The sequence below is a fragment of the Carassius carassius genome, chromosome 18 (genome assembly GCF_963082965.1).
Source record: "Carassius carassius chromosome 18, fCarCar2.1, whole genome shotgun sequence".
NCBI classification, from domain to species: Eukaryota; Metazoa; Chordata; class Actinopteri; order Cypriniformes; family Cyprinidae; genus Carassius; species Carassius carassius.
In genome coordinates this window covers 23,145,731-23,170,922 of record NC_081772.1, presented here as the reverse complement: position 1 = coordinate 23,170,922, position 25,192 = coordinate 23,145,731, and the positions used below count along the sequence as shown (strand labels likewise).

Below are 25,192 nucleotides of genomic sequence, written 5' to 3'. Positions count from 1 at the left end.
TATAGTTAACATAGCATGTACTGTACACTCACATCACTGTGGTAATTGTAGTTCTTAAAGGGATAGTTCACCCAAAAATGAAAATTATGTCATTAATAATTCACCCTCATGTCGTTAAAACCAGTAAGACCTCCATTTATCTTCGGAACACAGTTTAAGATATTTTAGATTTAGTCCGAGAGCTCTCAACCCCCTCCATTGAAACTGTGTGAACGGTATACTGTCCATGTCCAGAAAGGTAAGAAAAACATCTTCAAAGCAGTCCATGTGACATCAGAGGCTCAGTTAGAATTTTTTGAAGCATCGAAAATACATATTGGTCCAAAAATAGCAAAATCTACGACTTTATTCAGCATTGTCTTCTCTTCCATGTCTGCGTAAGACAGTTCAAAACAAAGCAGTTCAGAATCAATCACCAAAAGAATCAGTGCGGTTCAGACAATCTGTGTGTCAGTCTGCTTCACACTGAATCACACATGCGCAGTATCATCAGCTCCTCGGTTCTCGAATCGGGCACGCCTGACAGAAACGGTTCTTGACTCGTGAACGAGTCATTATCTGGCTCGGCTCGGTGTTCATCTTCAGTTCTCTCTTCACAGCAGTTCAGTCAGTGTACTGTTTGAGTAAATTAATTACTCCGGGATATTGGTTTGTTTGAACTCAGAGGAAGTGTCAGCTTAAGTCATTTGCTGATTAATGCGTATTGGAGACGCAAACCGTTTAAAACTATTCAGTTCGATTTGGTGAACTGTTTCAAAAAGAACCGTTGTTTTGAACTGTCTTACAACAGACACGGAAGAGAAGACAATGCTGAATAAAGTCGTAGTTTTTGTTATTTTTGGACCAAAATGTATTTTCGATGCTTCAAAAAATTCTAACTGACCCTCTGATGTCACATGGACTACTTTGATGATGTTTTTCTTACCTTTCTGGACATGGACAGTATACTGTACACACAGCTTCAATGGAGGGACTAAGAGCTCTCGGACTAAATCTAAAATATCTTAAACTGTGTTCCGAAGATAAACGGAGGTTTTATGGGTTTGGAACAACATGAGGGTAAGTTATTAATGACATAATTTTGCAAATTGGGCGAACTAACCCTTTAGGTAGCAACTTGATAGCATGAACACAATGATTCCAAATCATCCTTCACATTAGATTGTATAATTTATGTTGTAGCACAACCTCATCTTAACCACTCAAGTTATTAAACTCAAAAAATAAATTTTTTGTATTCTACTTATAAAAACAGGAAAAAAAAGAATTTGAAATGTAAATAAATCCATTCAAAATTTCAGTGAGATATCATGTCAAATTAGCCTTTCGTGTTGGCTTACAAACTGACCTCATGACTGAAAACCTTAATTTGACTCTTTGACTTTGTCACTAAAATTAATTGCATTTCATATTTTTCTACGAAAAACTAAAATAACTAACTTAAAAACAATGCAAAGAAATATATTGAAGGAATTTTCCAAATTTTAATGTATTTAGCTTTATTTGATAAACGTTAAATGTATAAGCCATCTTTCAACTGCATTCCTCTTTTGGTCAGACAGAGTGGTGCGATCATTCACCACTGTCACACAAAAACTGCTGTTAGCAATAAAAAACAAACAAAAAAAGTGACAGTCAGACAAATTGCGACATTCCTTACAATGCGTATGACATTCATGATTCATTTCCGTGGTGATGTAAACAGATTTTATGATCTGGCACAGCAAATGGTTCCATCTAGAATAGCTACACTATACCTCTTATGCCAGAACGGAACCTTCTCCTGTCGGCATTTGAGCCAAGCTATCATTTTTGCCAAGAGAAAAGAGACAAGCTCTTCTCTGGATAAATGTGTATAGTGTCAATGCCTGTTCCAGGGATAAGAATGATCAGAAGGATAGAGATAAGTAGGACATTGGTCCACTAGTGTACTTTCTGCACCAGAGTTCCAGGCTGGCACTTCTCTGACCGTCCGCTCGACTGCAGTTCTTCTTCTTGCCAGTGTCCAATTTGGACCTACCCAGTGGCTTGGATAGCGATGGGCCAGTGGTGGCTCTATATGGACTGGTAGGACTAGTTGGGCTGTTGGTGGCCGTGGTTCCTTCAGGAGTTCCCTCTGTGATCTCGATGTGTGGAGGCTGCATCAGTTCGAAAATGTTGAAAGCAGCCGGTTCAGGCTGGCACATTACTGAGGCATCTGCAGTGTTTTGTCTCACCAGACCGTTAGTGCCAGTCTGGACACCAACAGACACCTTTTCACTGGTGCTGGAACTGGTGCCAGTGGCAGCCTCCCGGCACATCGTCCACATGTTGTAGCACTGTGTGAAATTAAAGAAGTTGCTGTTAAAAGTCTTGAGCTCTCCGCAGACGTCCCTGCGTAGCTCTGCTAGCTCATAGCGCATTGCCGAAATCTCCTCCTTCCACTGCAAGTTGAAGGCGGCCACCATGTTTGCAGAGTCCTTGAAAGCCTGAATAGCCTGTGGGACGGGAGGATCTGGTGGGGGCTGGGATGGAGGCGGACACGGGACTCGGTAGGCATGTGTGGAGGTAGGAGGAATGGAGACAGCCGTGACCGTGGAACTGGTGCTGTGTTGACTACGTGCAGCGTTTTCTCTTTCAAACCGCTCAATTTCTTGATAAACTGAGGAGCTGGCTTCATCATCATCCTCAATTATGTCCTCATTTAGCAATGAGGTGCCCTCCATTGCATCATACCCCTCTGGAAGACAAATTTGAATATGGAAATAGGGAAATTCAAAGGGATGAATAGCTGTGCAAATCATTGAAGCCTCTCACTTTATCTAACGTCAACACTTGTGTCGTATATTAGCAGTATGTGAGTAAAGGCCCTGTACACACAATTTTCTAAATTTTGCATAATACATCAGTTACTGGGAGTAAATTCACATGTATCAACTTTCACATATATCAAGTACACTACCAAGACATTTTTTTTTTTATCTAATAAATAATTATATGTACACAGGATTGCCATATATCAACCTGAGAATAATTTTCGCTCTTAATATTTCAGCAGTTAAATTCTGTGTTTTATATCAGCTGTTTAGAATCAGTACTTGTGATGCCAGATTTGGTAATCTGTTCAGGTTTGCAAAAAAGTCTAAAAATGTTCGTGATTCAGTTTGATTAATTCAGACTCTTCATTTATGCACTGAATCATTCTACCCAGGCTCATTGGAAATACGTGCTTCTACCTAAGTTTTTGCAAAACTCAAAAAAGGTACCTACTGTATATGTACAAATCACTGCGGTTTCCAGTTGAAATGAACATTCGAGGCAGTAAAACTCTGACAACTTTTAATCCTTTTCACACAAAATATGATTTACAAGGCCAGAGTTTTAAGACCTAATTTTTGCACAGTTCCTTGGACAATATTATGACTCCAAAACAATTTTAACATTCTGCAATATTTGAAAACTGATACTTTTAAATGTTAATTCATATGTATGGTTTTCTAACACACTTGGTAGCTTGACTGATATGGTATTGCACTTGTGAAATGAAGTGCTCCAGTACAAATCCTGTAAAAAATATGGTTTGACAAAACAGCTCAAACCCATGTAGAAGGAAGTTAAAATAAAACAGTTGCATCAGTGAATGCATTTTGTATTATTTGTGCATTTGTTTACATTATCAGGTAGATTTAGGGTTGGGTGTGGTGTAAGGGACATGTTATTTTCCAACACGACAGAGTTAGGGTTAGGGTTATGTTACCTTAGCCTTTTAGCGACACTCCCCGGACATTTGAACTGTGGCCCAATAAATGCCTGAAGTAACATAATAAAAATGCTGCAATATGTGCCTGTACCAACATAAAAGTGGTCACCTGTTGAATGTGCATTTTAGCACCACTAACTGGACATTTTACTTTGAAACTATTGAAAAATATACAATGCGGTACATAATATTGGTGTTGCAGGAACATTGCCACAAGCACATATTTTCAATGAGCCAGGGCTCTAATTGTTTGCTGTGGTTCCTCACATAAAAATGGTAACAGGATATTTTATAAGGCTGGATGAGGTGAATTTTTACATATAGTCAATTTTAGGTAACAAAATTCTGTTTATCATTTGTCAACTACAAAGCAGCTATTTATTGCATATATAAATTATTAATGACTTTGTGTTGCAGGTAAAGACTATTTATATCTATTTATATCAACAACAAAAAATATATATACTGATAAAAGTATTCATTATGCCATTGGTTTAATGAAAGTGTTAATGCTAAAAATATACTGAATTAAAATCATTGCACATTGTGTTGTCGGGTCACTTTCTTTTACTCACATTTAGCTTTCAGATGTGTGTTTACACTGCCTTCTCACTCACATCAAAGAACATCTCATCAATTCAGCCTTTCCATTTCTTCACAGCAAGCCAATAAAAAATACTCAATACTAGTAACCACCTTTTATCCATTTATTAAATCACAGAGCATTGTGGAAAATGTGGAGGCTAATTTTAATTCTTGTTTTTGTGCAACAGAAAAAAATGAAAAAGCCATAAAATGTCATGCAATCATTCAGGCACGGAGATATGAACCCTATTGAATATGTTGAAAAGCCCATCTATCGAGCTGATTGGACCATGTGGAGATTATAGGGGCGGGATTAAGAAGATACATGATCCAATAAAGTCCTTTATGAGGGCTGCACCAGGCAGAGGCTGCAATCCCACAGTCCATCACAGCTGAAATTTTCCACACCAGCTCTTACTTCCAGCCACATTTAGCTGGCCAAGTTTGTCCTCCAAGGATTCCAAGGTTGGTATAAAAATCAAGAGAAATTTTAAAAGTGACCCAAACATTTTTAACAAAAAATAAAATAAATAAATAAAAACCATGAAATAAAAATGTACAATAATTGCTTTACCATTCGATCATTTGCATTTGATCATTTACATTTGAATATTTAATGCTCTGGGTTCTATTTATGCTGTAGTCACAGCATTTGTGACATGATGTTGATTAACACAAAATTTTAACTCATCCATCAGTTTGTAAAAACAAAACAAACAAAAAATGAATGTACAGGTACAGTAATGCTCTGGTTGGAAATGGATTTTTATGGGGCAAGGCATTGCACCAGTAAAAATACAATGTATTGCAAAAATATCACAATAAGACTTAAACATTACACATGAACGTGAGACTAGTGTGATTGTATCGCTAAAAATTTACAGTCTTTCCAACTGTACTTTATAACAGTCCAGCATGTCTCACCCAATAGACTTTTACTGTAAGTGCACGTCTTACTGTAAAGACATTTTTTGTTAAATAATCAAAATTATTTTCTGTGGTAATGAACAACATTTAATCCTGCAATAATAAAAAATTTATAATAATAATTGAAAAAAAATATACAAATCTTTTGAAATGCCTTTCATGGAAAAGCATTACTGATTTGGCAACTGAACATTGGTTGTCCCTAATCTGACTTTTAGTGGTGTGTCTTTCAAATGATTAGTCCTGATTTAGTTGAGAAGGCAGTGCAAAAACACACATATCCATTGAAAGATGTATGCGTGTTGACATTATAATACCTGTGACAGGCATCTCTCCAGCTGCTCTTTTCCCCTGGATCTCCTTCCAGTGATGGCCAACGAGGGGCCATGCCCCCCACCCTCCCTCTTCACCATCTCAGAACACCCATCACCTTACTCAATATTTACCAATGATTTCAGTGGCAACTAAATTTAGCTCCATATATTGGTGAATCTATGGGATATGCTTGATAACATTACTCTGGTGGGTCAGTGCTGTTGAATTAACTACAGAACTAGAGAGTCATGATACCAGAGCTCAAGTAAATATTTGAATTTAGTTTCTACACATATGCAAATTATGGTTCTTTTTGTAAATCCTAAGTAGTACAGGACTGCTGAAACAAGAAGTCCTTCAGAGTGAAACAGAGTGGATGAAATCCTTTTGAGAAAATGGTTTTGTCCTACAGCCGGTTGACTTGAGCTGACAGGGATTGCATACAGAGCCATATGTGGTGAAAGCACTTCAGCAGGGTGAGACGGTGGGATTGGAGAGCTCTCCTTTCTCCTCAGAGTCCTTTGTGTGTTGTCAGTGTGAGTTTTTGGCAGTATGAAGGTCCAATCAAATCAAACTCCAGTTTGAATAACAAACACAAATCCCACATTAAATAAAAAACAAAAAAAACAAAAACAAAGTTGTACTGGAGTGACCAAACAAATCATACAAAATAAATGATCATTTTGGTTTAAAAATGTAAAAAAGAAAAAAAAAAAAAGTATTTTTAGTGTCATTTGACATCAATTTGTGTCATTTCAATAGGGTTCATAGCTTTACTCCATGTGTACACCAAAGACAGCAGGGGTATTGGGACAGGGTGCAGAGGTGGTATTTTGCTTGCACTAAGAAACTGTGACACATGATTGCACACATTCTCTTGAGTATGCGTTGCACAAAACCTCCACATTTGCTCTGTTAGGTCTTCTTAAACTCACTTAGGTTGTGAAAATTACTAATTATTTAGGATTAATGTTAAAACTGGATTAGGATAACAAGATTTGTTTTCACCTCCAATTTTTGAATTCATACAGATTATTAAATCATAATTCAATTAGCGCATTAACAAACCAACCAAAATTTCACCTCAATGACAGGAGAATTGCTCACATGCAAAATTACAATGAAATTTTTCTACAAGTAAAAAATATACTACTAAAATATACTGTTCTCTTTCAGTCGGTCACTACGAGTCCCGTCGTGACTGGTGAATTGTGATCTACTTCGAGTGTAAACTAAATGAGCCAATGGACATTGGCATGATTACATCCAGCTGCCGCTGATCATAGCATGAGCATAAAAAGGTAGCAGGTGCAGGATTAAATGAGTTCAGCGAACTCTTTGGAGCTCTTGGTGTTGGCGGTACAGCGCTTAAGCGGTGGTGGTGTCCTGTGTCGAATGGGCTGCACACATCAGGTTGGACTACCCCTTACCCCAGTGCACTTCAGCACGCTAAAAGAGCTTTTCCCCTCTTTTTAAAGACGATGTTGCATCTGGCAAACATGATGTTACGTCTTTATAAAAACAATGTTGCGTCTTTCTATAGAAACTATGTCACCCATGTATTTCTGGATGTGGTCGTTACCTTGGGAAGGGTGATCACTGCCTCACATGCCTGGGCATTAATCACTCAAAGGTGGCATTCGTGGATGAGTCATTGCGGGAAGATGATAATCTCAGAGTTGAAGGCTAGGCTCTGTTAACTTGAAATGGGCAGAGCACTGCTTCCAGGTGAGGACTTCTTCAGGCGGTGACATGGGTAGTCAGAGGGTTACAGAGGTGGCAAAACCTCCAGGGAACCGACCCTTGAGGGACCATTATTCCTCTTGCACTCTACCATAAATGATACGGCATTACTGCAGGATCTTCAGGCTAAAGCACTGAGGGACCTGCACCAGGGTGGTCATGATCCAGAAGTTCTGAAAGAGCTTCGAACCGCAACTGCGGTTGACCAAGCGGCACCATGGAGCGAGGAGTAGGCAGGGCGTCCCGCCTGTCCAGGCCCCCATCAAACCTGGAGGTGAGCATAAGAGCAAGATGCCCAAGGACTGGCAACCCAGTGAGAGAGGGAACTGCTCTTTGGGGGATGGTGAATGCATCTCTCCCTCTGGGAATCTGGTTTCCAAAGATTTCAACAAGAGAGCAGTTTTCTCTGTATCTGGGTCCCAGGAGGGCATGGAGAGTCATGGACAGACCAACAATGGACCTCACTCATCCTCCTCTTTTACCAGCAGGCAGCAATGGGTGGTTTGAGAGTGTCATCAAAGGCCCTACTGATAAAGGCCCTACCCTCTGCCAAACCGTGAAACAAGGTAAGCGTTGCACACTCAGACCTCTTTTGGGTTCGCCCACAGACCAGGTCCCTGCATTCAACCTCGTTGCCCCACTGCGGGTACGCCAGTGGTCCTGCTGATCCAGCTTGAACAGTGTCTGGGTAACTGGCTACACAAATCGTCTTGCTGTCTCCTGCGGACCCTCAGACTCAGCTACCCGATTCAGTTTGCCCACCATTCCCCCAAGTTCAGCAGCATCCGCTTTACATCATTGGTGGCTGATGCTCCTGTCTTGTGTGCGGAGATCACATTCCTATTGGAGAAGGATGCATTTAGCCTATATGAAGCAGGGGTTTTACAGTCCCTACTTCATTGTGCCCAAGAAAGGTGGTGGGTTATGACTGATCTTGGACCTGCGTGTACCTTCAACCCTTCACTGGTTACCATTGAAGATGTTGATGCAAAAAACGCATCTTCGGGTGCATCCGTCCCCGAGATTGGTTTGCAGCTATCAACCTGAAGGATACATCCTTTCATGTGTTGATCCTTTTTCTAAAATGCAGATGGTTCACATTTGAAGGACGAGCACATCAGTACAAAGTTCTGCCCTCCGGGCTGTCTTTGTCGCCCCATGTTTTCCTCACATTGCGGAGGCAGTCCTTGTTCCAATGAGAGAGCAGGGCGTTTGCATTCTCAAATACCTCGACAACTGGCTAATACTAGCTCAGTATCAGGATCAGTTGTGTGAACATAAGGACTTGGTGCTCTCACAAATCAGCCGGATGGGCCTTCGGATCAACTGGGAAAAGAGCAAACTCTCCTTGATGCAGAGGATCTCTTTTCTCAGTATGCCTGAATATTTTCGAGAGCAGGACAGCGGTCCCACTGAAACAGTTTCTGAGGCTCTTGGGGCATATGACAGCTGCAGAGGCAGTGACGCCACTTGGGGCTGCGTCATATGAGACCACTTCAACACTGGCTCCATGGCCAAATCCAGAGGTGGGCATGACAATGCACCACTCACCAGGTCCCAGTAACACCGGCCTGTCACCAAACCTTCACCGCGTGGTCAGACCTTGTGTTTCTCAGGGCAAGAGTGCTCCTAGAACAGGTCTCCAGACATGCTGTGGTTTACACGGATGCCTCCACCACCAGGCATGCAGTGTCTGGGGTTTGGACAGTCCCCCAACTGCACTGGCAAATCAACTGCCTAAAGTTGTTAGCAGAATGTCTTGACTTGAACTGTCTCAGAGGGTCACTTATAAGGCAAGCATGTGCCAGTCCGCAGGGACAACACTGCGACTGTTGCGTGCATCAAACAAAAAGATGGTCTACACTCTTAGCTCATGTTTAATCTCACAGCCACCTCCTCCTCCGGAGTCAGAAACATCTGAGGTTGCTTGGTGCCATTCACATTCCAGGCCTGCACAACCATGCAGCCGATGAGATATCATGAGCTGCGTTCCATGGAGAGTGGATACACCATACCCAGATGGTCCAGCTGATTTGAGCTGAGACATTTTGGAGCTGTTCGGGTAGATCCGTTTGCCTCAACATAGACCTCTCACTGCCAGTTCTAATCCCTGACCTAGGGAACACTCAGCATGGACTCACTGGCACACAGCTGTGTCTGTGCAAATATGCATTTCCCCCCTGAGCCTTCTCGCACAGACGCAGTGTAAAGTCAGGCAGATGAGGAGCAGGTCCTCTTTGTGGCACCATACTGGCCCACTCGGACCTGGTTCTCAGAACTAATGCTCCTCGTGACGGCCCCACCCTGGCAGATTCCTCTGAGAAAGGATCTACTGACTCAGAAACTGGGCACCCTGTGGCACCCACATCCAGACCTCTGGTAACTTCATGTCTGATCCCTGGACAGGAAGCGGAGGTTCTAGGTGACCTATACCAAGAGGTAGTTGACACCATCACTTCGGCATGAGCACCGTCTATGAGATACACTTATGCCTTGACGTGGAACCTGTTAGTTGAGTGGTGTTCTTCTCGCTGAGAAGACCCCTGTAGATGCCGATCAAAGTCACACTGTGCTTTTTGCAGCAAGGGTCTCCCTCCAACCTTAAAGTCTATGTTGCTGCAATAGCTGCTTACCACATCCCCGTGTAGGGAAGTTGGTAGGGAAGCATGACCTGGTCATCAGGTTTCTTAGGGGGGCGAGAAGGTTGAATCCTCCCTTGCCTCCCTCTATACCCTCTTGGGACCTGACTCTAGTGCTCAGAGCACTACAATGGGGCCCATTTGAGCCTTTGCAGTCAGTTGATCTGAAGTTTCTGTCAATGAAAACTCCTGCTTGCACTGGCCTCCATCAAGAGGGTAGGGGACCTGCACATATTTTCGGTGGTCGAATCGTGCCTAGATTTGGGCGGCCTGACTCCCAGGTTATCCTGAGGCTCTGGCCTGGCTATGTGCCCGAGGTTCCAACTAATCCATTCAGGGGTCAGTTGTTGAACCTGCAAGCACTTCCCCCGGAGAAGGCAGACCCAGCCCTAGCTTTGCTTTGTCTTGTCCGAGCCTTGAGATGGTATGTAGACCAAACTATGATGGGGCTTCTGCAATGTTTCTGTTCCAAGTGGAACAGGTATGTTTTCCCAGTGTTATGTGATCTCAAGTAGTGGGTAGTGCTACAACAATGGTGACTGGTCTTCTTGCTGAAAGCCCCTGCCTACACCAAAAAGAGTGCACAGGACACTGGAAGGGGCAGCATCCATTGTGCTTTGGTAGCGATACCAATTGGTCTGTCACGATGTGACTCACAGTGACCAACTTAAAGGGAACATCTCAGTTACGTATGTAAGGAGGGAACAGAGATGTCACATCCTGTTGCCATGGCTGTTGTACCACCACAGAGCGGTTGGGTTACTGGCTTGACTCCTCAGTGAAATCCTGGTATGTGTTGCACCTGTTACCTTTTTATGCTCATGCTGTGATCTGCGGCAGCTAGATGCAATCATCGCATGCCAATGTAAACTGGCTCATTTAGTTTACACTCAAAGCTGATTGGTCTCTCAAAGCGAGACACCAATTCATCGGTCATGATGTGACATCTTCTTTCCCTCCTTCAGGGAACAAGAGTTACATACGTAACTGAGACATTATTATTCTGTAAAATTCAATATAATATTCAAAATACCAAGCCCTTAAGTGATTAAAAGACATCTTTAAGTAGAAGATTTTCTTTTTCTAAAATAAATTAATATTTTCTATAAAATAAAGGACCATGTGGAGAGGTTGGTTAAAATTACAATATAATACACTCATCTAAAATAAACATGATTGAAAATTCCCAAAACATTATGTGTTGAACACTAGGCATTTAACTAGGCAGTAAATTAGTGTCTTATTTTAAAAATTTCATTCGATTCTAATTCATGTAGATGAAGAATGAAAACTTCAATTTTGAATTTTTTTTAAACAAATGTTTTGATTTGATTTTGTAAGGTCAACTTTCTTTTTGACCCCCACTTCTAAAACACTGAGAATTTCTTTCTACTCACTAATGTAGATGTTCTATGCAACACATACTGTTATATCACGTAAAATTGTTAATGCAGTTCACAGTCATTGCTTTGTGCATTCAGGACTGAAACAGCCTTTACTAAACCGAACCAAAATGTTTATTGTTTTACTAATTATCCATTTTCAATATCTAAAGGCAATATCTAAAGGCAGCCTTTGTGCCCAACCTTAACCTGACTTTCTGTACTGTGTGAAAACGCTTGTTTATGGTGTGTTGCATGATCTGGACAGCTGTGCTAGTTAAAAGCATGTTGAGTTGTGTCTCTCTGAGTTGTGTCCCTCTGACCCCCAGTCTAGCCTCTCATTACCACTGGACCCAACCAATCAGAAGCCCAGAAAAAGATGTATGACTCGTGCAAAGGGAATTGCAGGCAACCGTCTTTCAATACTCGGGGAACACAGACGTAGAAAAGCAAACACAAACAACAGACAGGAGCTGACGAAAAAGACATTCAAGTCAGTCATCTCTCAAGCACAAGGGAATCCCACTGTACATATGTAGGTTTGCCAGAGTATGTAATTCAGCATGTGCTGAATGTATGGCAGCTATGTGCTCTAAGCCTTCTCTCTCTCTCTTTCTTTCAGGTGGGATTTGAGGCATACGGTTACCTGTTGTGGATCTGAGAGTTGAAGTGACAGTAGAGGATGTCATTGAAGGCAAGCAGTCGTCATCTTGGGAATACCCAGCCTGAATTGCACGCAGGTAACTGTGGCTTCGAGTGCGGAAAGAGCCGGGCAGGTCCAAGGCCTCCACGGCCTGGGATTCTACTTCGCTAAAAACGGACTCGCAAACTGACTCAAACTGGCCATTGACCTCAGTCTCACTCACCTGAGAGACAAAAACAGGAATAGCAGTCCTTAATTTTTCCTCTTCCTTTCTCTTTCTCACTTTGATTCTTCCCCTTTGCACAGTAAATATGAAGGAGTGTTAGCTGGAGGAATATACCACTGGCAATTTCCGACCTTGAGCATCTCAGAGTTACGTCAAAAAGCAACAGGATAAGAGAAAACATTTCAGATTGTAATATAATTTCATAATAGGTAAATGAAGAAATGCAGATTGTTTGAAGAACATTCGGAAGGAAAATGACACAAACAATCAACAGCAGCAGACAGCAATAAGCAAAGATTTTCATAAACCATAGGAAAATGGCTAACTTTCCTAAATTAACTTCAATATTAAGATAAAGATACATAGTCTGCATGTCTACATAACTGTTGAATTACTGATTTTAAGTCTTCTTATAATTACAAATGAAATTTGAACAAATACACCCCCCCAAAAAAAATGTTTGAAACTTAGCATGTTCTATAAAACATCAACAAAACAGGTCAATTGTAACCTATTCCCTCAGTAAAATCCTGAGGGACCAACTAAAGCCCAGATAAACTATTACTACAGATAAACTACTAGATAAACTACTACCACAGCTCAACAGACCTTGACTTCAACTTTCTGATGTCCTGTTTTACCAGCTGTATGTATGAGGGTCAAAGACGAAAAAGTGTTTAAGCATAAAAAGTGTAATACTGCTTTAAACTGTTGTAGTTTTTCCCCCCAAAAATGCAAAAAGTTTTATGTTTTATTTAATTGCAATTTTGTTTTGGTTTTTCTGAGCAAAAAATAAATATCATAAATTTTCCCCTGATTTACAGAAGACACCCTGTAAAATGTCATTCAGTGTAACAATCTTGTCAGGCATATTTACAATAAAAATCCATTTATGACATATTAAAAGACTAATTACTTTCAACCCAAATACTAATGACTTGTAATTTTACAGTTTTAATATTTGCCACTATCCTAGGTTTTGCCCATTTGTCAGTAAGAATTTTTTACTAATTTAAAATACAATAAAATTTAGTATGCTCCATTATTCTTTTAGATATTTTAATATATACACGTCAGAATAAACATGTTGTTTGAATTTTTGCATAAATATTGTGTTACACTGAATGACAATGTAACATTATTTCAACCAAATTTTGACATTTTATTCTTCAAAAAACAAAAGTAGACATTTTACTTACATTTAATGTGCTTTCTATGGACACAAAATCACTTTTGTACATTTCTTTTGATGCGGACATCTTAACGTCTTTGACCCATGAACAGAATTTAGTAAAGGTAACGTCACAATTTTAAGGCCTTATTGACTCTCTAACCAAACATGATACAACATTATGTTCTTAAATACATATCTCCATAACTATTTTGGGAAAAACAAACAGGCATACTAACTTTAAGGTGGATCGAGCTGGACAAGTAGCACAAAGCATTTTTGTCAGATGGTATTTTGGGGGTTCAAAAACCTTAATAATGCTGAGATTTGTAACATACTGTAGTTAATCAACTTAAACTATTCCCCACTTGCCTAGCCAAGGAAAGCTACAAATTCCGATCTGGTTGACCAAAATGGCATCCTAATTTGCCTTTGGCCAAACCAGCTGGTAGTTCTGCTGGTCAACCACCTAAATCAAGCTGGGTTTTGAAACATATTTAATGCACTCAACCTATTCCCTTGGCTTATCCAAGATCTACCAGCTATTACCAGGTAGGTATTGGGTCTCATTGACCCTGTTAGTTGGTAATATAGGAGATCAACCACCTAAACTACCTAAATCAGGCGTTTTTAAATGGAGTTCCCTTTCGAGGGAACTCAAACTGCATCATCCAGTGAATGCTACAGGGGATGCCTTCAGAGGGAATCTAGCACTCGAATGAAGCGTGTTTAGCTTCCGCGAGAGTTGAATACATACTGTGCGCTGCAGATGCGATGAGTCCTGCTGGTGCCGAGACAATTTGTCAGACCATTTACAGAGTTAACAGGCAGAGCATGGAAGGGACCTGACGTATATAACTGCACACCAGGAACCCATGCTGTGGACCTTTACTTTCATTTCAAGGTTGTATGGACCTCCCTCTGCACTGGGGACCTCTTGGGTGTATGGCGTCCTACAAGGCCTCCTCAATTAGGCTCCTCCTCTTTCTCAAGTGTAGGCTTGCGAGCCTCCTTCATGTCCTGAACTGAGCTGGTGCTCCTTACCCACAAACTATGTAGTAAAGTATCCTGCTCTTTGGTGCTAGGAACTTGACTGTACTACCTTCGTGCTTCTGAGGGCCACCTGTGAGTCCATTACTGGCGCAGAACCTGGTGCCCTAACCCTCGTTTTGTACAGTGGTGCAGTTACATTATGTTGTCGAGGTTAGGTGCTTCCATGTGCTTGCATTAAAGTCCCTTATGCTACACTGATGATGTGTGGGCTGGTTCCTTTTACATAGAAACTGCATACTGATGGTCTGGATCTACTGTAGGTTATCCCAAGGGTTTTTACCATCATTCATGTCTGAGCCTGACTGTACCTCCTTCTCACTACTGATGCCTTCTTGTTAGTATGTCTCTGGAACAAAATCCTGGTTCCCTTGCGGATTACAAAGCCTGTCTTACTGGCTCTCGCTGTCCGTACCATCATTGGAGAATCTCATCAAAGAGTCGAAAAGGTTCTTTAGGAGCCTCCTTGGACATCAAGGTCTCAGATTAGCACCTCTGGTTATTAGGCTCTCTGTGTCTCCTTGAGGTGATAGCTTCCAGGTTGAGCATGACAGCACTCCTCTAACTCCCAAGTGATATTGCATACTTTGCTTCCCGATGACCTCCCTGTATGTTTTGGCTTTGAGAAGCCACCCTGGCTAGACTGGCCAGTTGAGCTAATTGACATCTTGGCTTCAAGGGCTCCTTGATATCTAAGCTCCCTTTGACTATTCTGACACATGTACTGAGCTTGAGTTCTCCTCCACTCTGGAAAACCACTCTGCAGTGAGAAAAAATTATAAGTTGTCAGGCCCACTATAACTAGTGAATCACTCCTCTATTTGTGAGTGGCCTGAGTACACTGTTTCCTCTGAATCATGAGTGTGATGGTACTTCATTCTGAAGGCCTATTATTGAGTACTCACTCTGAAAAGCCCTAATCATATGCATGAATGGCTTTGTGTGCTGTTTTTGCCTCACTCTGCCTTTATACTGAGGTATGGGATTAAGAGTGTAATGGAGCCCTGTGTGCAGTTGTATCAGGTTGCGAGGCCTCCTTTTTAATACTCTGTTAGACTGCCCTTTCTGGTTGAGTTTAGCAGTGCTCCCCTTACTACTGGAGGGTTGCCTTTGAGCATGCTGCTTCCAGGTTGAGCATGTGAGTTCCTTTGTTGATTTGAAAATTGAGTACTTTGCTCTCAGGTCTCTGTATACTGCTTATGGTTAAGCTTGGCAGTGCTCCCCTCATTGCTGGAAGGTTATCTGACCCAGCTGCTCCCAGAGCAAGCATATGAGTTCTCTTCTCAATCTAAGAGACAAGGACTCCTCTCCCAGAGCTCTGTAACCAGCACGACAGGTTGTTAGGCCTCCCTGTTAGGCTGCTCTTCGGTTGAGCTTGGCAGTGCTCCCCTCACTCTAGAGGGTTGCCTATAAGCATGGCGCTCCCTGGGTGAGTGTCTGAGCCACCATTTCAAGGCATTGCTCCCCTTATTATAGGGTAACTTTGAGCATGCTGCTCCCCAGAGCTCCCATCATGTGACTGCCCTTAGGGCTGAGTTTGCAGCTTTCCCCTCAATTGGAGTGTCTCATATGTGTATGCACTTCTAGAGCCACATTATGCACCCTTCTGAGCATGTGAGTTTTCCTCTCACGCCGAGAGTTGAGTGCTCTGCCCCTTTAAGCCTGTGAAGCAGTCATATCAAGTTGTTAGGCCCTCCTGATGGACTGTGAGCAACAGTGCACTCTTACGGTTTGATGGGTCACCTTGAGCATGTTACTCTGATGAGTCATGTTATCTGCAAGGTCGAGTATGTGAGTCCTCTTACTTAGAGTTGAGTACTCTGCTACCTAGATCTCCATGATACATTCATACCAGGTTGCTAGGTCTCTTAATGGCCTTTATAACAGTGCTTTCTAAAAACCATGTTTATGGTAAGCAGTCTCACTAAGCATCCTGTGTTCTTTCTAAAATACATTTATGGTAAGCGTCACATGATGCCATCATACCCTATTTTACTATGGTTCCCACTCTACATATGCATCTTTACCAATACTTTAACAGTGTATACCATCTGACTGGGCTGTGGCGGTACATGACAACCAGCATACCTGGAGAGAAGTCCTACATGAAGTATCCGTCTCAGGTACAATGAAGGTGTATATTGCCGGTTCCTTGCAATTCCATTTGCAGTGGTCAGATTATTGGCTATCCTGTAGCTCACTGGGAGAATTATGGGTAGATGTATAAAGTCCCCCTAAGTGAAAGGACATGGTCTGGTAATATGGTGATACCTAGACACCCAGACATATCCCCTTAAATTAATCACATTGTTATCTGATTCCAAGCCTTTGAGCTCCGCCCTGGGACTGGGCTTCTTTGTCAGCCCTTAACAGGTAAGTTGTTTTGGGTATGTAGCTTTGACCATAGGGGATAGTGTCATTGACAAGCTGTGGTTTCACTGTGGAGCTGATGCTTAGTGCTCCTCTCAGAAAATTCCCCTTCAGCATGGCAGCATGGGTATTATGGTCCTCATACTAACTGCTACATGATGCAGCTTGAGTTCCCTCGAAAGGGAACATATCAGGTTACGCATTTAACCATGGCTCTCTGAGAGGGCAATGAGACAGTGTGTAATCTTTTCTAGCCATGCCTCAGGACAAATGCTTCAATATTGCAGATGAGAAAGTTGATGAGGTATTCCCTTGGCGCCCTTTTATACTGTGATCACTCTCTTGGTGACATCATAGCTTGTCACTGGCCAATGTTATTGTCGAAGTTGAAGGTGTTCCCCATAGTGACTGGTACAGGACGTATTGTATCATTCTCCTCTCAGAGAACCATGGTTAATTGCATAACCTGAGACATTAATCAACTCAGCATTCTTTCCAGCCAAGGTGGTCTTCCAATCCTACACAGGTTGACCAAGATGACCTCTCAAGTTGTTCTTGGTCCAACTGCTGGTTGTTCTGCTGGTTAGCCACCCAAATCAAAGTGTTTTTTTTAAATGTAATTTATCAGATTAACATATCTACTGCTGTAGCAAAGTTGTCTACCAACTCTAATCAGTTTTTATCAAGATTAACTACTCAGTCACTACTCAGTCACTCAGTCTGACCAGCTGGTAGTTACACTGTTCAACCACCTAAATCAAACTAGGTTTTGGAACACAGTTAATCAGACCAACCTATTCCTCACTAGCTTAGCCAAGGTCATCCATCAACTCCAACCAGATTGACAAAGATAACCCAGCAGGTTGTACAAGACCCCAACAGAAGTATTCAACTGTTACACCTAAACTAACTTGGACAAACTTGGATCAGCTAATGATCATTCAACACCTTAAGCTTGCTTTAAGTGGAAACCCCTTAATGAAGCATAGATCATTTGACTTAAGGTAGCATAAAATCTACAAGAATTCTAATCTTCACATCAGCTCAAGGCACAATCTGAGAAAAGAGCAGGACATCTCAGACAGCTAAAGCCCTATGCTTGAAACCACTTACTGAATGTAGATAGTCCTTGTTTGTACCTGTGTATTAGTGCCGTGTGCTGTTGCGAGTGGTTGGACTCACCTGGCTGACACAGCTTGCCTGACTGAAGGTACTGACTGCGCGCATGTAGCTCTGGTTTCTGGAGCGATATTGTGGGGGGTGGAAGTTGGTTGCTGGGTCCAGAGACACGCTGGGATGAGGGCGCATATCTCTCGTTGTTTGTAAGTGGTAGCCAGAGCTAAATGGAGGGAACAACCAAAAACTAATGTAGCATAGAGTAACCTATTCAGAATTACACTGAAGTGTCACTCTGCAATAAAAACCAATGGTGAATTTTTGGCAAACTCTGAGGATATGATTTGAGATAAGTGACATGTCATTAACACAATTAAGATGTAGCAAGCAAACTATTTTCCCAGAAGTGTCATAAAAACACTATACATTCTGGTTGTTTTGGATTAGTATTGACACATCAAAATGAACTCACCATGATTATCAACCATCAAATTTTTTACTAGTTTTCCAAATTGGTTAGTGGTTGGAATTTATATGGTATGATGGCCTAACCCATATGGTTTGATGGCATAACTCAGTCCAAAACCATAAACAGCAACTATCTGTCAGCAGAAAACACCAGGCAAACCATATGGACTGGAGAGAAAGTGTTGAGAGAACGAAAGATAAATCAAATGACATTTTTGAAGCCTCTTAAAGGGTCAGTACACCCGAGAATGAAAATTTGTCCATCTTCTACTCACCCTCGAAGCATCCAAGTGTATAGAACTTTCTTCTTTCAGAATTATCCAACTGAAGTTGTATTAAAAATTGTCTTTGCTCTTCCAAGCACTCGCACTCGTCACTAACCATGCAGCGCTGATGAACTACAACATCTGCCTGCACGCCTTCCGGTTCCCCACAGGCAACAGAAGTGAGAAAAAAAGTGTTTATATTTGAAATCTGGATATTTATCTTCAGATAAATATCCAGATTTCATCTTTATCATCAAAAACGCATGGATTCACTACAGGGGGAGTTTATTCACCCCCCGGAGCCATGTGAGGGATGTTTTATTACAGATGCGCGCACTTTATTTCACGTCTTCTGAAACTGTTGACAACAAACTTCTGGTTACCCCCATTGAAAGGCATGGAAGAGCAAGGACAATTTTTAATACAACTTCGATTGGATTATTCTGAAACAATGAAGTCACATTCACCTAGGATGATTCGAAGGGTGAGTAGAAGATGGATGAATTTTCATTCTCGGGTGAACTAACCCTTTCACACTTCCTCACTGCCAAGACATCTCAAACATCAACAGCATTCCCTTCATCCTCCGCTCTTTTATCAGCAGCTAATGTGTTAATTCTCAACTACTTTCACACACAGGTGCATCTCAATAAATTAGAATGTCATGGAAAAGTTAATTTATTTCAGTAATTCAACTCAAATTGTGAAACTTGTGTATTAAATTCAGTGCACACAGACCGAAGTAGTTTAAGTATTTGGTTCTTTTAATTGTGATTATTTTGGCTCACATTTAACAAAAACCCACCAATTCACTCAGACAAATTAGAATATGGTGACATGCCAATCAGCTAAGAAACTCAAAACACCTGCAAATGTTTCATGAGCCTTCAAAATGGTCTTTCAGTTTGGTTCACTAGGCTACACAAACATGGGGAAGACTGCTGATCTGACAGTTGTCCAGAAGACAATCATTGACACCCTTCACAAGGAGGGTAGGCCACAAACATTCATTGCCAAAGAAGCTGGCTGTTCACAGAGTGCTGTATCCAAGCATGTGAACAGAAAGTTGAGTGGAAGGAAAAAACGTGGAAGAAAAAGATGCACAACCAACCAAGAGAACCACAGCATTATGAGGATTGTCAAGCAAAATCAATTCAAGAATTTGAGTGAACTCCACAAGGAATGGACTGAGGCTGGGCTAAAGGCATCAAGAGCCACCACACACAGATGTGTCAAGGAATTTGCTGAACCACTGGCAATCACAGAGGTGTCTTAAATAGGCCAAGGAGAAGAAGAAATTGAGCATCGCTTGCATCAGCTGACAGTCAGCTGTTCCTGACATGTACCAATCCAGTCTTGACACCTATCACCTGCGGTCTATTTAAATTCCCATTCTTCAGTGTCTCTTCCATCGCATTGCTGCTTGCAATTAACTCCCTCGTCCAACCCCAACTCCACCAACTGAACCAGTAATCCGATCTAACTTTTTTTTTTTTTTTTTACAGTCTCTTCATTGGAAGCAGTCTCTCACATTTTGTTTACAACTCACGTAATTGTGAATTGTAATTACCCCAGGGGGGTTTGTCTTGCTGCTCTCCCCGCTCCGTCCAAGCATGGCTGCATGGACAGGTGTGTGGAGTGTTGCCCAGAACATAACCATACCGCCAACACTAACTGTATGCAATTATAATTGTCATAACTATACTTGACGGAAGTGGTCCTGATTGAACTGGACTGTTGCCCAGTGGTTCAAAGTCCTCTTTTCAGATGAAAGCAAGTTTTGTATTTCATTTGGAAACCTAGGTCCTAAAGTCTGGAGGAAGGATGGAGTAGCTCATAGCCCAAGTTGCTTGAAGTCCACTGTTAAGTCTCCACAGTCTGTGATGATTTGGGTTGCAATGTCATCTGCTAATGTTGGTCCATTGTGTTTTTTTTGAAAACCAAAATCACTGCACCCGTTTACCAATAAATTTTGGAGCACTTCATGCTTCCTTTTGCTGACCAGCTTTTTGAAGATGCTGATTTCATTTTCCAGCAGGATTTGGGACCTGCCCACACTGCCAAAAGCACCAAAAGTTTGTTAAGTTACCATGGTGTTGGTGTGCTTGGCTGGCCAGCAAACTCACCAAACCTGAACCCCAGAGAGAATCTATGGGCTACTGCCAAGAGGAAGATGAGAAACAAGATACCAAAAAATGCAGATATGCTGAAGGCCACTGTCATAGAAACCTGGGCTTCCATACCACCTCAGCTGTGCCACAAACTGATCACCTCCATACCACGCCAAATTGAGGCAGTAATTAAAGCAAAAGGAGCCCCTACCAAGTATTGACTACATGTACAGTAAATGAACATACTTTCCAAAAGGCCAACAATTCACTAAAATATTTTATTTTATTTTATTGTTCTTATGAAGTATTCTAATTTTTTGAGATAGTGAATTGGTTGGTTTTTGTTAAATGTGACCCAAAATCATCACAATTAAAAGAACCAAAGACTTAAACTACTTCAGTCTGTGTGCACTGAATTTATTTAATACACAAGATGATTTTTCAACTCACATTTTGAGTTGAATAACTGAAATTATTGAACTTTTCCACAACATTCTAATTTATTGAGATGCATGAATGTAACATGACTGTAAACATGAAAAGAAAGTTATTAATCTGATTATTTATCCTTAAAAGTGAGGTGTATAATTTCTGCGACACTAGAATCAACAAACATAATTATAAAAAGAAATACTTTTTTAAAAGGTTTTCTTTTGTCTTCCATTGGTTGGACAAACAATTCCCAAACAAACACCACTGATTTAGCCAGAGTTGCTGTCCCTGGCTGTCTGGTATACATAAACTTTTTCAGGAAAATCAACTTTTAAATGGTTAACAAATAGCCAATGCATATTAAGGCATTCAGAACATTATTCACTTCCCCTTTAATATAAATAATCCAAAACATGGAGTCACATAATCTCAAACTCCATCTATCCTGTATCACCACTCACACCAGCCAAGACGTTGTACCTCTCATTTAAATTCTTTAAAACATCCTGTCAGTGAATGTATGCCTATGAGCCCCCTACTCTTTAATCAATGTAGTCAGAGGCCTCAGAAATAAAAAAAAAAGAAAAGAAAAAAAATGTAGTCAATAAAAATGTGTGGGTGTATGCCCTATTTTAATAATGTGTATTGAAAGGAATGGAGATTATGGTAAGGCGTGAGTATGAAATAAAACAGAAGCTGTGATTTAAGCCTGTAATTAACTGTAATAACAGACATTAATTCCCTAGTAGTTAGCTGATTAATTAGACTGAATTTACTGAAAAAGAGAATGTAACAATGTTGGTGCTTTACTTTCATACACCTTAATGATAAAATGAGGAGCTATGGCTGACAGACTTGACAGATTATATATCAATAGTAAAAACTAGGGTTAGTGTGGCCTGAGAACTGGAAAGTCATTGAAATCCCCTTTGCCCTTGAGCAAGATACCAGGTTTTTCTAGGACTGCCTTTCATCAACACAGGTAGTTTGGATGCAAAACATCTGCCACGTGACACATAACTAAAAAATTATGTTATAATTTGAATATCAAGGATATCAAATTATCCCAAAATTTCAGTCGCTTTGTCATTTCCCACTTGATTTCATAATACAGGCCAAAAATGTCTTTAAAATGTATAACAACATCAGGAAAAAAAAAGAAAAAAAGAGTGAACTATTGATTTTGGGGATAAATATTTCTATAAAACAACCTATTACCACCAAACATTAAGATTAGTTTATTCTAAGTTTATCCAATCAAACGTTAGTCGGCATAAATTTAAGTTCAAAATGATACAGTGCAGAATTGTGGGTAAGTCAGAATGAGTAATTGAAATGGTAACTGATACCTTTCCTTGCTAAGAAGTGCCCAGTCAGAACACAAATTTGAAAATGAATGCATTTACTGTGTCATTAGCAGCTGTATGAACCCAGCTTACACGTTTCTGAGTGTGCAGGATTTGTAGGCAACAAATTGACACACAGAGCAACTATTTTGGGAAATTACGGAGTTTGATAGTGTCTCTGGAGCAAACTAGACACCTTGTGCCTCATGTTGTTTTCCATTTTTCAGAGATGTCGCACTGGCACCCAAACAGACACCCTTCTGATCATCAGTTTGACAGCAAATAAAAATGACTGTCTGGACAATGTCTCAACAAAATTCTCAACTTAGCACTGTAGGCAAGCATTGCCAAAGTTATTCAAAGAAATAGTAAATTGCCAATACATTTTTAGAGATGAAAATTAATTATGTACTTAATTACTTATTAATTACTTATTATTAATGACTTTACTACTTAATCTTACTCTGTACATTTTACAGTTTCACTATTTTGTGTGCCCATGTCAAGCAATATCAAATCATTTAACATATTGCCAGGGTTGTTTAATGTGACTGAGATTTTTGAGATGCTCCTAGCATCAAAATCCAATATTCTTCTGCAGACTACTGCTAATTTCATACCAGCAATTGCATTAAAAGACATAAGTCAATGATAGTTAAGCCCTGAGATGTCTTAATTAAGTGTCCCTATTGTTATTTAGTAGCATCTGTTGACCATAACATCTCATAGCGGACTTTTTATAGGCACAGTCTCTGGTGCAATGTGGGTTAAGTGTCTTTCAGGAAGGGCACCATGGTGATAAATTATGATCTCAGCAACTCTCCAGCTCCTGGAACACACCTGTACAGGGCCAAAATCTACAAATTCAACATGAACATCCACATCACTGCTGTCGTCAGGAGTCATGGCCTTTTCATTTTTTACTTTTGATTCTCAAAACATACATTCTGATTAGATTTAAGTATTTTATTGAGATGTTGAGTTAGTTGGAACTAAGATATTGAGTTAAATATCTAAAAAGATTTTCTTTGGTCATTTTAAATTAATTTAATTGACAGTTCTGCAATGATCTCAAAATTATATTAAATATTTTAATGACAAATCCCATCATATAAATATTAATAATAACTGTGACATAAAAAGTATGATAATCTAAACAAAGAATGACATATTGGGTGAACATTATTTACTGTTCTTGCAGTAATGCATGTGCTGTATATACATTTTGGATGCCACTCTTGTATATGCCTTTCAGAAATTGTGTGACAAGTGTGTTTCCAGGCCCATAAGTTCCAACAGTTGAAGCCCACCCAAATATGCTGATAACAACACAGTAATCAGTTGTTAAAAGAAAGGTATGATGTGCAATAAAGCACAGGATTCATCTATTTATAAAAAAAAAAAAAAAAAAGAAATCTGATCACAATCCATCTAGAGCCCAAATTCATCCACCAGAACGACAAACAATTTCTATGTATGAACTATTCCTGAGGTACAAACATCATACATAACATCACACGACAGTTAATGTAGAATCACTCTTATTTAATTTAACAGTCATATACTGCTTTCCCTTGTGTGGCCATGGAGGGATGTAAAGTACTTCAGTAACTCTGTTTTATTATGCTACTATTTTTTTATTATTTGCACTTTTCTCAAGTACTACTGAAATTGAATATTTGAAATACTGAAATATTTCCATATGTATACTGAGTAAGAGTGAAAAGATATGTATATACTGTATAATTATGGCTGTTTACTATAAACTGAAATACATTTTAAGAATTGTTTGATAAATAGAAATTATTTTAAACAGATTTAGTAACAGCTCTAGCCACTTTCAGTTAAACATATAATTTAAGAACTTTTGTGTTTGTCTATTAGAGTTACTTTATCAGAAAAAAAACCTCAGTACCCACTCAAACCTGTACAAAATGTATTCTTCTATAAAACAAAAAATAAGTTAATTTGTATCAAAATTGATGTTCATACAATGAAAGTTAATGGAGTATAATACCAGTGTTGTGCATGAACGCGTTCAATGAACGACGTTCACTGAACGCGTTCATATTTTCGCCGAACACTGAACTGAACGAATCACTTTTCATACAATGAACGTGAATGAGAGCGGCGCTCACTCTGGCAGGAATGAACAGAACGCGCAGTTCACGTTCACGCTCACGCTCATTTGAAAAGTCAGGTTTTACCACGGCTTAATTTGAGCCGGAACATGTTCCGTCACCTCCGACATTGGATCCGGCACCTCCTGTGTCACTAAAATTAATTGCCTAAATGAAAAAAAAATTACTATTTGTGTAGTGTTCAATGTTTGTGACACATGACTTGCGCGCTTGTTGTACTAGTTGAGATTGCTGTTAGCCTCGATCGTTTCACGCAGGGGGAAAATGTCAAAAAGACAGAAAAGTTTGCTTAACTTTTTCAAATACGCTGGACAGTCAGATCCCAAACAAGCAAAAATCGTCTCCGCTGATCAAAAAGGAGACCACGGTGGACACAGTTGTCACAGTGTCTGGGTTGTGTTCCCTGGGTTTCCACTAGGTGTCCTCCTTTCTCACGGTGTCTGTCACCTCATCACTTCCTGTTTCCCTTATTTGGTCACCTTCCTCCTGTTGAGTAATCGATTGTTCCCCACCTGTCTCCTG

At 40.4% G+C, this 25,192-nt stretch overlaps 1 protein-coding gene across 1 annotated transcript in view; it reads right to left on the bottom strand.

The window, feature by feature from the left end:
* Positions 1–1,498: 1,498 nt before the first annotated feature.
* The window catches only part of LOC132092700 (disks large-associated protein 2-like), a 126,171-nt gene continuing 102,477 nt past the window's right edge, over positions 1,499–25,192 (bottom strand). The window contains exons 5-7 of the mRNA XM_059499051.1: positions 17,973–18,129; positions 11,977–12,196; positions 1,499–2,719 (exon numbers count right to left, since the gene is read on the bottom strand). Coding sequence (XP_059355034.1) covers positions 1,890–2,719; positions 11,977–12,196; positions 17,973–18,129 — 1,207 coding nt within the window. The 3' untranslated portion in view covers positions 1,499–1,889. The remainder of the gene's footprint in view (positions 2,720–11,976; positions 12,197–17,972; positions 18,130–25,192) is intronic.